This window comes from Cetorhinus maximus, chromosome 6 (genome assembly GCF_964194155.1).
Source record: "Cetorhinus maximus chromosome 6, sCetMax3.hap1.1, whole genome shotgun sequence".
Lineage (NCBI taxonomy): Eukaryota > Metazoa > Chordata > Chondrichthyes > Lamniformes > Cetorhinidae > Cetorhinus > Cetorhinus maximus.
Window position 1 is genome coordinate 115,942,381 of NC_135884.1, and position 13,812 is coordinate 115,956,192.

Consider the following 13,812-nt stretch of genomic DNA (forward strand, 5'->3'; position numbering starts at 1 on the left):
ATGATGCCACTGTTCGTCACTGTTGGGGGGGAGTGAATGTTTGTGGAAGGGGTGACAAACAAGTGGGCTGCTTTGTCCTGGATGGTATCAAGCTTCTTGAATATTGTTGGAGCTGCACTCATCCATGTCAGTGGGGGGTATTCCATCACACTCCTGATGTATGCCTTGTAGATGAAGGACAGGCTTTGAGGAGTCAGGAGGCAAGATACTCGCTGCAGGATTCCTAGCATCTGATCTGCTTTTGTAGCCAGTATTTATGTAGCTAGTCCAGTTCAGTTTCTGGTCAATGGTATCCTCCAGGATGTTGATAGTAGGGGATTCAGAGATGATAATGCCATTGCATGTCAAGAGGTGACGGTTAGGTTCTCTTGTTAGAGATGGTCGTTGCATGGCACTTGTGGCCTGACTGTTACTTGCCACTTGTCAGCCCAAGCCTGAGTATTGTCCAGGCCTTGCTGCATATGGACACAGACTGCTTCAGTATCAGTCATCTCAAATGGTGAACTTTGTGCAATTGTCAGCAAATATCCCCACTTCTGACATTACGATGGAAGGAAGGTCATTGGTAAAGCAGCTAAAGATGGTTGGGCCTATTACTTCACAGGACATTAAAGCAACAGCACACACCCAAATGTCATTTCAAGTAGGAGCTTTGCAATTAGCTGACAATTTTAAATAAAAGTTACCACACTCCAATGTAAATCACTGTATCTTTAACACTATGAAGCATGGTATGGCACTGTGTGAATGCAAGGTACCCTTATTATTCATATACATTATTGATTCAAATAATTTTTTTTTCCACTGGATGTATTAGCTCATGAGGTATTTTGCTGCCAATGCTGTGCATATGCAGCTGTATGCGTGGCCACCATCTTTATAGGGGACTATGTACAGCAGGGCACCTGCGTGGTCATCACTGGCCCTGGAACTGGAAATACTAGCATTACTGATATGGTTGGCACAACAATGCCAACAAAAACAACAGATGATAAAATAACTTAAACATCTAAAGATCAGAAAGCATATCAGTGGTTTACATTACTCCAGTATTTGAATTGTCACTTAACTTGGAATCATGTAAAAAAATGTTGTTCCAATAAGAAACCAATAATTCAGTGAAAATGAACTGACTTAAAAAAATTACGTCAAAATGAACTGACTTAAAAAAATTAAGTCAAAATGAACTGACTTAAAAAAAATTAAGTCAAAGCTGCTGCTGGGAGTTTCTCTAGCATGGTTAAAGGGAAAGTGTAAACTTGTTAAAGAGAAATGCAGAATGGAACAAACTATTTGTGACTTGAAAGTTGTCTGATTTGCCTTTGTGAGTATTTAAGCAAGCCAAAGGCCGAAGTTTACCAGTGCATTCACTCGCACATACTTAGGGTGGATTTCTGCACTTGTGCTGACAAGTGCGCATGTGCAAAAGTGCTGTTGGTAGCGTTGGCAGGAGTTAGTGATTTTGTTGTGCTTCAAATCAAAGGTCATTACTGCAATCATGCCCTCACTTCCAATGAACTAGATTGTGACTTTGTACAATAGCTGTGAAGAGAGGTCTGCAGGACTCCAATTAGCTTGCTCAACTGACACAAGCACAAGCGTTTGCCTTGGATTTGGATAGGAGAATGATCAGGATCAGACAGTCAAACTTAGGCTGCAAACTATAAGTGAGCTTGTAAGAACGTAAAAAATCGGAGCAGGAGTAAGCTATTCAGCCCTTCAAGCCTGTTCCACTGTTCAGAATGATCATGGCTGATCTTCTACCTCAACTCCATCTTTCCACACTATCCCTACATTCATAAGTCTCCTTAGTATCAAAAGATCTATAGATTTTGGTCCTGAATATAGTTACCAATACTTGTCTCTTTATTTAAAGATAGATGTAAATGCACAAGCAGTTCAGAGAAAGTTTACTGGAATACCAGGAATGGGCAGGTTGTCTTATGAGGAAAGGCTGGACTGGTTAGGCTTGTGTCCACTGGAATTTAGAAGAATAAGAGGTGATTTAAGTTTAAATTAAGATCCTGAGGGGTCTTGACAGGGTCGATGTGGAGAGGTTGTTTCCTTTTGTGGGAAAATCTAGAACTCGGGGTCACTGTTTAAAAATAAGGGGTCGCTCATTTAAGACAGATGAGGAGAATTTTTTTCTGAGGGTTGAAAGTCTTTGGAACTCTCATCCTCAAAAGGCAGTGGAAGCAGAGTCTTTGAATATTTTTAAGGCAGAGTGAGAAAGAAAAATCATCCAAAGGGTTAAATTATAAAGGGAAGAAAGAACAGAAAACTAAGAACAAGAAGACTGGACATGTGAAATAACCTGAGATCAAAGGTTAGGCTAAGAGTAGATAAAAAGGATACATGACACAATAAACACAAACAGATGTCTCATGGACTGAATAGTACATTGTTAGAAGAGATAAAGGGATGATCAAGAAACTGTATGGGTAAGCAAAATCAATTAGCTAACATAGATATAATTATAAGGGAATAAAGAAGGGCAAGTTAATAAGATCATTGTGTAAGTATAAAAACAAAAAACTACTGCGGATGCTGGAAATCCAAAACAAAAACAGAATTACCTGGAAAAACTCAGCAGGTCTGGCAGCATCGGCGGACAAGAAAAGAGTTGACGTTTCGAGTCCTCATGACCCTTCAACAGAACTGAGCAAAATTAGGAGAGGGGTGAAATATAAGCTGGTTTAAGGTTGGGGGAGTGGTGGGGGGGAGGAGAGAAGTTGAGGGGGGCAGTGGTTGTAGGGACAAGCAAGCAGTGATAGGAGCAGATAATCAAAAGATGTCAAAGACAAAGGAACAAAGAGGTGTTAAAGGTGGTGATATTATCTAAGAGAATGTGCTAATTAAGAATGGATGGCAGGACACTCAAGGTACAGCTCTAGTGGGGGTGGGGTGGAAAGACTGACAGGGCATTACGGGTATAGACTAGGCACTTTACAGCCTTCCGGACTGAATATTGAATTCAACAACTTTAGATCTTGAACTCCCTCCTCCATCCCCACCCCCTTTCCGTTTCTTCCCCCTCCCTTTTGTTTTTTCCAATAATTTATGTAGATTTTTCTTTTCCCACCTATTTCCATTATTTTTAAATCTATACCTGTAATGCCCTGTCAGTCTTTCCACCCCACCCCCACTAGAGCTGTACCTTGCGTGTCCTGCCATCCATTCTTAATTAGCACATTCTCTTAGATAATATCACCACCTCTAACACCTCTTTGCTCCTTTGTCTTTGACATCTTTTGATTATCTGCTCCTATAACTGCTTGCTTGTCCCTACAACCACTGCCCCCCCCAACTTCTCTCCTCCCCCCCCCACCCTTAAACCAGCTTATATTTCACCCCTCTCCTAATTTTGCTCAGTTCTGTTGAAGGGTCACGAGGACTCGAAACGTCAACTCTTTTCTTCTCCGCCGATGCTGCCAGACCTGCTGAGTTTTTCCAGGTAATTCTGTCACTGTGTAAGTATGTTGGAGTCATGTAATTGTACTGTATAAATACTGCTTGTTCAACACTAACTTCGAGCAGTTCCGTCGTGATCTGCTCCCAATGGCCATTGTATGGTTCAGAACTTAATAAATTGTACTCTTTCCTGAAGTAACCTGCATTTGCTGTATTTATTCTTTGACAAGAGCTAGAAAGGTTCTTGATCAACAAGGGGGTGAAAGGTTATCAGGGGTAGGCAGGAATGTGCGGCTGAGGTTACATTCAGATCAGCCATCATCTTATTGAATGGCAGAGCAGGCTCAAGGGGCCAAGTGGCCCACCCCTGCTCCTAATTCGTATGCTCGTATGTTACCACAGCCCTTTGAGGTTGAGAATTCCAAAGGTCCACAAACCACTGAATGAAAATATTTCTCCTCATCTCAAGTTCTAAATGGCCAATCCCTTATTTTGAGATCCCTAGTTCTAGACTCCACAGCCAGGGAAAACATACTCCCAAGCACCCATCCTCTCAGGCCCCTTAAGAATTTGACATGTTTAAATGAGATTGCCTCTTCTCCTAAATTCTAGACCAAGATTACTCAGTCTCTCCTCTTAAGACAATTCCATCCACATTTCAGGAATCAGTATGGCAAGTACCCTCCAAGGAAAGTATATCTTTTAATAAGGAGACCAAAACTGTACACAGTACTTCAGGCATCATCTCACCAAGGCCCTATACAATTGCAATGGGAGCACTTCACTCACACTCCAATCCCTTTGTAATAAAGGCTAACACACCATTTGTTTTATGTTTGCTGTACCTGCATGTTAACTTTCAATGATTTGTGTATAAGGGGACACAAGGCCCTCCGAATATTAACATTTCTTACCATTCACAAAATATTCTGCTTTATTATTTAATAAATTATTTGGATATAAATGATCAGATTTAGTAAAAGCAGAGAAGATAGCAGAAAATCAAAACGACAGATTTCACTTAATTGTAATATATTTAAGCTTACGTCTCGAGTAAAAAGATGTGACTTCAATTTTCCAAGTAACCTTAAATTTCAATGAGCATACATCGCGTAAAAAAAAAACTTAGTTGCGAAGTTTCATCTGACCACCATGGAATCTCCAGCCTCCATTTCCATTGCTCAGACAGATTAAAAAACTGGAAGAAGGCCATCACATTTATCCTCAGGATCAGAACCTCTCAACTACAGAACTATCCATCAGTGAATTTTGAAGAACAGTGCACTGTACACAAAAACCTCTCATCTATTCCCTGGACAAAGCCAGACTCTCTTTTTATGGGTATTTGGGCCTCGATGTAACAATTAAATATAAATTTAATTTTGGCTCCTGTGCCTAGGTAAACAACATTAAGTGATTGTTATCAATGTGAAATGAGTAAAACAATCTCCAGTATGTTATCTACCCAAAACAGTAACGATCAACTACTTTTACACCACAGATAGTGATGTGCATTTTCTCCAGAGAAAGTGAGCAGAGAGGCTCTCAGCAAGAAATGGTCAACCTTAAAGTGACCAGATCTATTTTAAATAGATATTACTTTGACTGAAATATCTATAAGAAGGAAATGCCAGTATCAAGTGTAATACAATTTTACAAGCTTTAAACAATCAACGTAACCAAAGGCCACTCAGCTGGTTTTAGAAAATTGTGTAAAATGATTTTAAAAAGGAGAATTTTTACCTCTGCAGAATCTTGACTGATGCAGCTACTGCGTCTGTGCAGCCATACTGAACTGCCAGGTCTCGAATTCCCAGCTGAGAATGTAGGCCAAGGATACTCTCCATGGCTTTCAAATGGATCTGGTAAACCTTCTTGTTCAATCCAGATAGTCTTAGAACAAGGTCCTTAAAAAGATGTAAACATTTGAATGACCAAACATCTTCACAGCCACAGAGGGAAAATTTTAATGTAGTGTTTCAGTGCTTTTCATGACACCAAACATCAAGGCTGTTTTACAGTCAATGAAGTGCTTTGAAGTATAGACACTGTTGCAATGTAGGAAACTCAGCAGCTAATTTGCTCTCAGCAAACTCCCACAAACAGCAATGTGATAATGATATCTCTTTTTTGCAATGCTGATTGAGGGATAAATATTGGCCAGGACACCAGGGATAACTCCCTGCTCTTCATTAAACAGTGCCATGGAATCTTTTACATTCACCCAAGCAGGCAGATAGGGCTTCGGTTTAATACCTCATCCCAAAAACAGCACCTCTGACAGTGCAATGCTCCCTCAGGGCTGTACTGGAATGTCAGCCTTGATTTTTGTGCTCAAGCCCTGCACGGGACTTGAACCTGGAACTTCATGATTCAGAGGTGAAAAACATCATACTGCTCTGCATGTGGTCTACCCACCAAATTTGACAAAAGCAGACTTGGAGGCTATTAACTAAATGGATTAGTCATGGATCCTTCTTAACATCCACGTTTTAAAGTCTCATTTGATCCCACAGCACTATTCAAAGAAGAGCACAGGAGTTCTCCTGATACCTCAGCCAATATTTACCCCTCAACTAACAAAATAGATGATTTGGTCATTTATTTCACTGATGGTTTGTGTTGAGTATGTTGTGCACAAATTGGTTGCTGGGTTTCCTACATTACAGCAGTCACTACACATCAAAAGTATCCTCATTAGTTGTAGAGTGTTTGGGATGCCCCAAGGTCATGACAGCGCTATATAAATGCAGGTCGTTATATTGGGCTGGTTAGCTCAGTTGGCTGGCACGTGATTCAGGATAACGTCAACAGCATGGGTTCAATTCCTGTTCCAGCTGAGGTAGACTTGCAACCAGCCTCCTTGCCTGCCCCATGCTTGATAGAGTGGTGCCCCTCAACCTTTATAAACCAACTGTCTTAGAGATGCTTACAGTCCCTTGTGGACTATGGCTAATTACCTACCCTCCTAGCTTTTAGTAATTTCACAAGAACATACTCCATTGGAGACTAAAAAACATTTACAAAACAATTCTTTCCTTTAATTGCTGAAGAATTATTACCAAGGTGTCAGGCATGCACAAGAGACCAGAGTTGGAAAAGCATAGATGTCAGAGGGTTATAGGACTAGAGGGGATTAGAAAAACCATGGGGGAAACTTGAAAACAAAGTGAGAATTTTAAAATCAAGACATTGCTTAACTAGGAGTTAATGTAGGTCAGTGAGCATTGTGATGGGAATGAGTTAGGATACAGGTAGAGTTTTGGGTGACCTCAGGGTTTATAAAGAGTGAAAATTGAGAAGCCAGCCGGGAGTGCACTGGAACAGTCAAGTCCATAAGTAACATAGGCAGGTATAAGGGTTTCAGCAGGTGGTGAGCTGAGGCAAGTGCAGAGTTGGGGCAATGGTACAGAGGTGGAAATAGCAGTCTTAGTGGTGCTGTGGATATGAGGTGATCAGAAGATTACATCAGGGTCAAATGACACGAAGCTTGTAGATAGTATGGGTCAGCCTCAGGCAGTTGCCAGCCAGAGGAATGGAGTCACTGGGACTGAAAACAATGGTTTAGGTCTCTCCATTATTTTGTTCCTGCTCATGCAGGACAGGGTGTCAGACATGTAGGGATATGGGGTAAGACCACAGCTGTAGTAGTTGCAAGTTGCTACACCTCACCAGTTATGGAATTGCGAATTGACAATGTTGACCCAATTCCATAATGCAGGTTGTATTAGGAGCTCTGCAATGCCCCAACTGTTTTACCCATTTAGGCTTACCTTGTCAAGTGGATGTTTAAGAGAAGTTGCTGCAAGGTCAAGGCACATCACTGCACAGCTGGTTGCTGTCACGTGAGAAGAAAATCCTGTGCACTTCACCTCTGACAGGCGCAAGTATTCTTCCGCTTTCCTGAAACGCAAGACAAGGCACCTAAATTATTCATCTGGTCTCAGGGAATATAAGTGCAGCAAAACCTTTCATATCAAATTTTGATATATGCATCTCTTTAAAAAGAGAATGTGTGCTTTATCATTCATTACAAAATAGATTTAAGAAATTTCAAAGAAGCTGTTACAAGAAACTAAAGCACTTCAGGCTTATAAACTAAAGCAATGCCAATCTCAAGATGATTGCTACAATAGACATTGAGCACAAACACTTTGTGCTCAGTCTCCTGAAATTACATAAACACCAAAAGATCCAGCCTTTCATAGAATCAGAATGATACATTACAGAGGGAGGCCATTCAGCCCACCTTGCATGTGCTTCTGAATATTCAAATTTCAGGCATAATTTGTTTAGTCTTTAAAATTTCATGTAACAGATATGTGAACACCATATTTAAACATTGTTTTTAACAAAACAGATTGCAGAAAACTGTGCATTTTTAACCCGATTTCTGCAAGGGTATTTATTTTCTTTTGGGAAAAATAACCTAAAGTGCTCATTAAGTGTTCGGTTGACACCTGGCTTCTTGTAACAAGACATATATAGCATTATTATTGTGTATGGAACCTAACTGGAACTCTGACAATTAACAGGATATTCACTTCAAGTTCCTCTGCTATAAAAGGCATGCTCATTAAATTCAACCAATACAGCACTGAATCTGTTAAGATTGTTATGGGTCTTAGCTGATGTTGTCCTTGGTTAGGATTGATAGAGACTGGAGGCAAGGCTATTGGCAAACCAACTGTTATTAAACATTCTAACTATGTACAGGCTTAGCACAAGGCTTCACACAGAACTCTCTCCCAACACTCGTGATATTACATCACTGACGATGTAGACTATTTACATTAGCTTTTCACACTACATCTCCCAAGTCTCCAACTCTATTAAACACATTTATATTATCCTACATCTCCCTCCAAAGTCTCTGCCTTCATCCCTGGCTCAGGAGTTAACCTTTGGTGAAACCACCACAATCTCCCCAACCTTGTTCTCAGCTCTGTGTGTAGGATTCAAGTTCTCCATCTTCTCTTGAAATCAGTAGACTAGTATGTGAATCAGAGACTAACAGTTCACTGTTCCAGTTACCTTCCTGATCTTCTGGTTAATCAGTCCATCAGGTTTCTTGTAGATGCAATTGTGCTTCCATTTCTTCTCACTAATCTATTTTCAGTCTCCAAAAGATAAGTTTGCAGTGTTTTTTAACACCCAAAACTGGCATTCACAATTCTGGTCACAAATCCATGGACACTCCTGCCTGGAGTTCTAGCAAGCTTTTGGTGTTGATTATAGTTTCTGGTTTGATTTGCATGATACTCATTCTCCTTCTCCCTTACTATGTCTGTTGCTTGAGGCATGGCACAAGTGTGTGCAGAAGGACAGGAAGTTGAGTTTGCAGTCACCTTCCCATTAGAAGTTTGGATGGAGACAGACCATTCTGGAGCGGTGTAGATGGTAGCTCAACAGTGTTAGGATAATAGTCATTCTTCAACAAAGCCTTCTGTCCTTATTCCTCATTCAGCCTCCCCATTAGCTCATGGGTATCAGGGTGAGCTAGTCAGTGGACAAACCCAGAGGCTTCTGTGGACTGCTTAAAACATTTGTTGGTAAATCGTGGGCCATTGCCTGAAATGACTAGGTCTGGAATGCAGTTTATGGCAAAATTTTTTTTAGTAATGTAATGACAGCCTCTGAAGTGATACCATGTAGGCACTTATTCCTCATAGTTGTTAATTATTACTCCAGATGGATTGAGGTTGTCTTCCCTATGAGCTCAAAAGATCCATTCCAAGATTTTCCCACATCTGGACAGAAATGAGAATGCCATCTATGGTTTTCTTTGCTCCTGGCAATGGATGCAGTTGGAAATCATTTCCTCCAATGATTTGGAGATGCCTAGCCATCAAACAGAATTTCACACTTTAGCATGACATTTAGTAATGCCCAGATGTTCTCCGTGTATTCTCTGAAGGATTGAGTTTGAGGAGTTCAGGTATGACCAATCTCTTATCATAACTCAGCATGTCAGCAAGACAGATGTCTTCACTGCTTGACGTATTGCTTCAGGATGAGATTATTTAGAATGTATTCTGGCCATCCTTTAACACAGTATTCCTGAATTTGAGCACATTTTTTCATCGCTTTTTGTGTCTTTTGAATTTCATTTAAATTCTGTGTTGCTATTGATAGAAATTGTGGTCAAAGTATAGGACTCCACATCTTTGACAAAATTTAGTTCCTCTTGTTCAGGCTTGGTAACAGGAATGCTGGACAATGCATCCGCTATAGATTGTTGTTTTCCTTTGACATATTCAGTTGTAGCATCAAATCTCTGGACTCTTTCGTGGCATCTTTGCTAATTCTTTAGCACTTAAAGTAACCAATGGTTTGTGGTCTATCTCAATGGTAAATTTTAGGCTTAAAATTGGTTTAAAAATCAGTCAGCAAGCTTCTCAAGCCCATATAGCTGCTAATGCTTCTTTTTCAATTACAGATTATTTTTGTTCCATTTCAGTCAATGATTGAGATGGGTAGCACTCTGGTCTGAGTTTACCATTGCTCAGAGCTCGAAAAAAAAAGTACTGCTCCTCATCCAGGCAATAATGCATCTGCTGCAGTTATTGTAGGCAGTTTTGGGTCAGAGTGAGCCAATATGTTTGGTGAAATTAGCATCTCTTATCCTTTCAAAAAAAAATTGATTTTCTTCCCAACACCATGCTTGGTCTTGCCTAAGCAATTGTCAGTGGTTCATTTACATCTGCCAGGTTAGGCAAGAGCCTTCCTATTTGATTGACCATCCCCATGAAACGTTGAAGCTCCCATGATGTTGCAAGGTGGTGAAAATCTTGGATTGCCTAGGTTTTGTTTTTAAGGATCAGCCCTGTTGTGTGAACCATGTGTCCCAGAAATTCAATGGCCGGTTGCGAGAACTCACATTTATTATTAAGAGCTAGTCCTGCTTCTTGCAAGCATCACAACACTGCTCTTACTCCGACATCATGTGCTGATGAATAATGAATCAGGGTGTCATCCATGTGGCAGATGACCCCTAAAATGTCTGTCACTGCCCTCTGAAAAATCTCTGGTGCCAATGTAATACCAACAGGAAGTTGATTGAAGCAATATCTCCCAAGCAATGCGATAATGTTGTCAATAGTTTGGACTCCTCACCCAAAAGGTAGTTTGCTTTTAGTTTAGTAAAAATTGTGCTTTTTGCTAGCTTTGTCAGACTCTCATCCACAGACGCCACTGGGTGGATCTCCCTTTCCACCACTTTGTTTATTCATTCAGCTCCTTGAGCCTGCTTCATCATTTAATAAGATAATGGCTGGTCCGACAGTAACCTCAAATCTGCATCCCGCCTACCCCCAATAACCTATCATCCTCTTGCTTACCAAGAATCTATCCACCTCTGCCTTAAAAATATTCAAAGACTCCCTTCCTGCAAAGGTGGTGGAAGCAGAGGTCCAAAGACTCACAACCCTCAGAAAAAATTTCATGTCATCTGTTTTAAATGGGCAACCCCTTATTTTTAAACGATGACCCCTAGTTCTAGATTCTCCCACAAGCGGAAACATCCTCTCCACATCCACCTTATCAAGTCCCCTCAGGATCTTAAGTTTCAATCAAGTCACCTCTTACTCTAAACTCTAGTGGATACAAGCCTAGCCTGTCCAACCTTTCCTCAAGCCAACCCACCCATTCCAGGTATTGGTCTGGTAAACATTCTTGCCTTTTCTGAACTGCTTCCAATATATTTACATCCTTCCTTAAATAAGTTGACCAGTACTTTACCCAGTACTCCAAATGTGGTCTGTTATGACGCAGCAGTTTGTAAAGGTTGGAGTTATTTAAAATCCCAGAGGGAAACTTTAAACAACTGTCATAACCTATATTTTCAAATTCAGGAATAAGACCACCAGTTCGAAAGTTTTTTTTATATCAAACTAAATGAGACATTTATTAATTTACAACAAATTAAACACATACACATGGCTACAAATTACTGCTATCATAACTTAAATTCTTAAATTAATCTCCACTAAGCCACATGCTTTAATTGGTTTCTCCTTAAATGAATGAGTTAGGATATACAACTTTAAAATGTCCTCTCCTCTTTCAGGGATGGCATTCCATGCTTTTGGCAGACATTGTGCCGGTGCAGCCTTTCCCCACCACAGCAAGAACACCAAGTAATGGCAGCTACTATGCCGTCTTCACTCTTTCCCTATTCCCATACCCTCCCCCACCACTGATTAAGTGTGCTGCTACTTCTGTGCCCTGCAAGCTGTCAGTCATTTTTCTCCACAAAATCTCCCTGCCACCTCAAATAAATACACAATTTTGCTTTCTCTTTTGCATTCTTTGTTAACTGCAGCACCTTCGATTGCATTAAATCCTCCCTGGGCTATACTCCTATAATAATGCGATCCTGAATTAATGTGTCTTTCAGGGGTCCATATTTGCAGTTCTCCACTAGTTGATATAAATTGTTAATGAAGGAATCTATGCACTCTTTGTCTTTGAGTGCATCTATTGAACTTTATCCTATGATTGTATTCCTTTTAAGCATATATAAAACGGCGTGTGACACCGTCTATAGGTTGGTCATTTGTGTAGATGTTGTATAGCAGCGGTGCAAGCATGCTTCCCTGAGGAAGACCATTCTTCTGAATATGCCACCTGCTGCGCTTCCCACCTAGTTCAACAAAGAACCGGTGATTCTGAATATACATATGCTGATGACTTGTGTCACTGCCCAAAGCACTGATTTTAACACCGTGGAGAAAACGCTTTGAGGCCTTGGAGGGACTAACATCCTGCTATGAAGAAAACCACCTTCGCACAAACCCATCAAAGATGCAAGTTTGTGCATTCCACCTCAGAAACTGTGAAGCCAAACGCCAGCTTAAAGTAACCTGGTGTGGAGCAACACTGACGCATTGCGAGCACCCTATCTACTTAGGAGTCACCCTTGACAGATGCCTCACCTTCAAGAACCACATCGAAAAGACAAAGGCAAAAGTGAGTGCACGAAACAACATCCTGAATAAGCTCACTAACACAAAATGGGGAGCAAGCTCAAAAACATTGCGAACCAGTGCACTTGCTCTTTGTTATTCCACTGCCGAATACGCCAGCCCTGCATGGGAAAGATCTACTCAAGCTAAGAAGATGGATGCCGTTCTGAATGCAAGCTGCCGACTTATCACAGGTTGTTTAAAACCAACAAACACCAACAGCCCATATATCCTGGCGGGTATCGCTTCCCCGATATAAGAAGAATGGTAGCCAGCAAGAAAGAGCGACTCCGTCAAACATCAGAAGAGAGGCACCTTCTACATGGTCATACACCTACACCCAGCCGCCTAAAGTCAAGGAAGAGCTTCATGAACAGTGTTGTTCCGTTACAATCAACCCCATCTGAAGCCCGCATCGCCTTGTGAAAAGACCAGCTCGGCAGTCTCGAACAACCCCCAGCGATGGAAATTCTACCGGATTAAAGCCTTCCCCCCAGGAGCTAATTGCAACTGGGCAACCTGGAAGTGCCTTAACAGACTTAGGACTGGTGTAGGTCGTTCAAAGGTGTTACTAAGCAAATGGGGATATACAACCTGCCTGACAACTTATGAATGTGGAACTGAGCCACAGACTATGCAACATCTCCTGCAATGTCTATCGCTAGAGGAACCCTGCACTGTTGCAGATCTTGCCGAATTCAACAACAAGGCGCAAAAATGTGTCCAGTTCTGGCTGGGCCATGTATAGACTGTCCGTGGACACGATAAGAAGATGATTCCTTTTAAGGCTGAAAAATGTATTAAAAGCTTTTATAACATCTTTTTATGCCCTGTCTAACCAATATGTTGTCTGCACTAAAGCCTAATGCTTAGAGAAAGATACCGACAAGTTCTTGCTAGGCTTCTCTGCTAGCCCCAAAGTGGTTTTGTATCTGCTAAATCTATGACACCAGCTCTGCCACTTCTTGGATTGATCCAGGCCTTCCACAAGTTACCCTTAGCAGAGTGCTTTGAACATTTCCTCCATTGTAGTCCTTCTTCAGGTTCTGTTAGCATTTGTCCCCTCACTTTCCTTTCCTCGCAGTAGTTTTGCTTGCTGCTTTGTTCGTCAGTGGGCCACTTGCTTGGTACTTTCTGTTTATTACCACTGGCACCATCTACTATTATCGTTGTGGTTCTTAGCTGAGGTTGTCCTTGGTTAGGATCGATTGAGACTGCTGGAGGCATGGCTATTGGCAAACTTAAACTTTTATTAAACATTCTTCTAATTATGTAAGGATAAGGCTTAGCACGAGGCTTCACATAGAACTCTCTCTGCATACTGTTGTCATGTGATCTTACATCACTAATGATGATATAGACTGTCTATTTACATTAACCCTTAGCCACACTGAAAGGTCCTATAGTGGAATTCAGTTAACCTTTTAAACACAAA

At 41.0% G+C, this 13,812-nt stretch overlaps 1 protein-coding gene across 2 annotated transcripts in view; it reads right to left on the reverse strand.

Moving 5' to 3' along the window:
• orc6 (origin recognition complex, subunit 6) overlaps window positions 1-13,812 on the reverse strand; it is a 32,952-nt gene that overhangs the window by 17,874 nt on the left and 1,266 nt on the right. For both annotated transcript variants that reach the window (XM_078542971.1, XM_078542970.1), the window contains exons 3-4: window positions 7,185-7,314; window positions 5,155-5,318 (exon numbers count right to left, since the gene is read on the reverse strand). In XM_078542971.1, coding sequence (XP_078399097.1) covers window positions 5,155-5,318; window positions 7,185-7,314 — 294 coding nt within the window. The remainder of the gene's footprint in view (window positions 1-5,154; window positions 5,319-7,184; window positions 7,315-13,812) is intronic.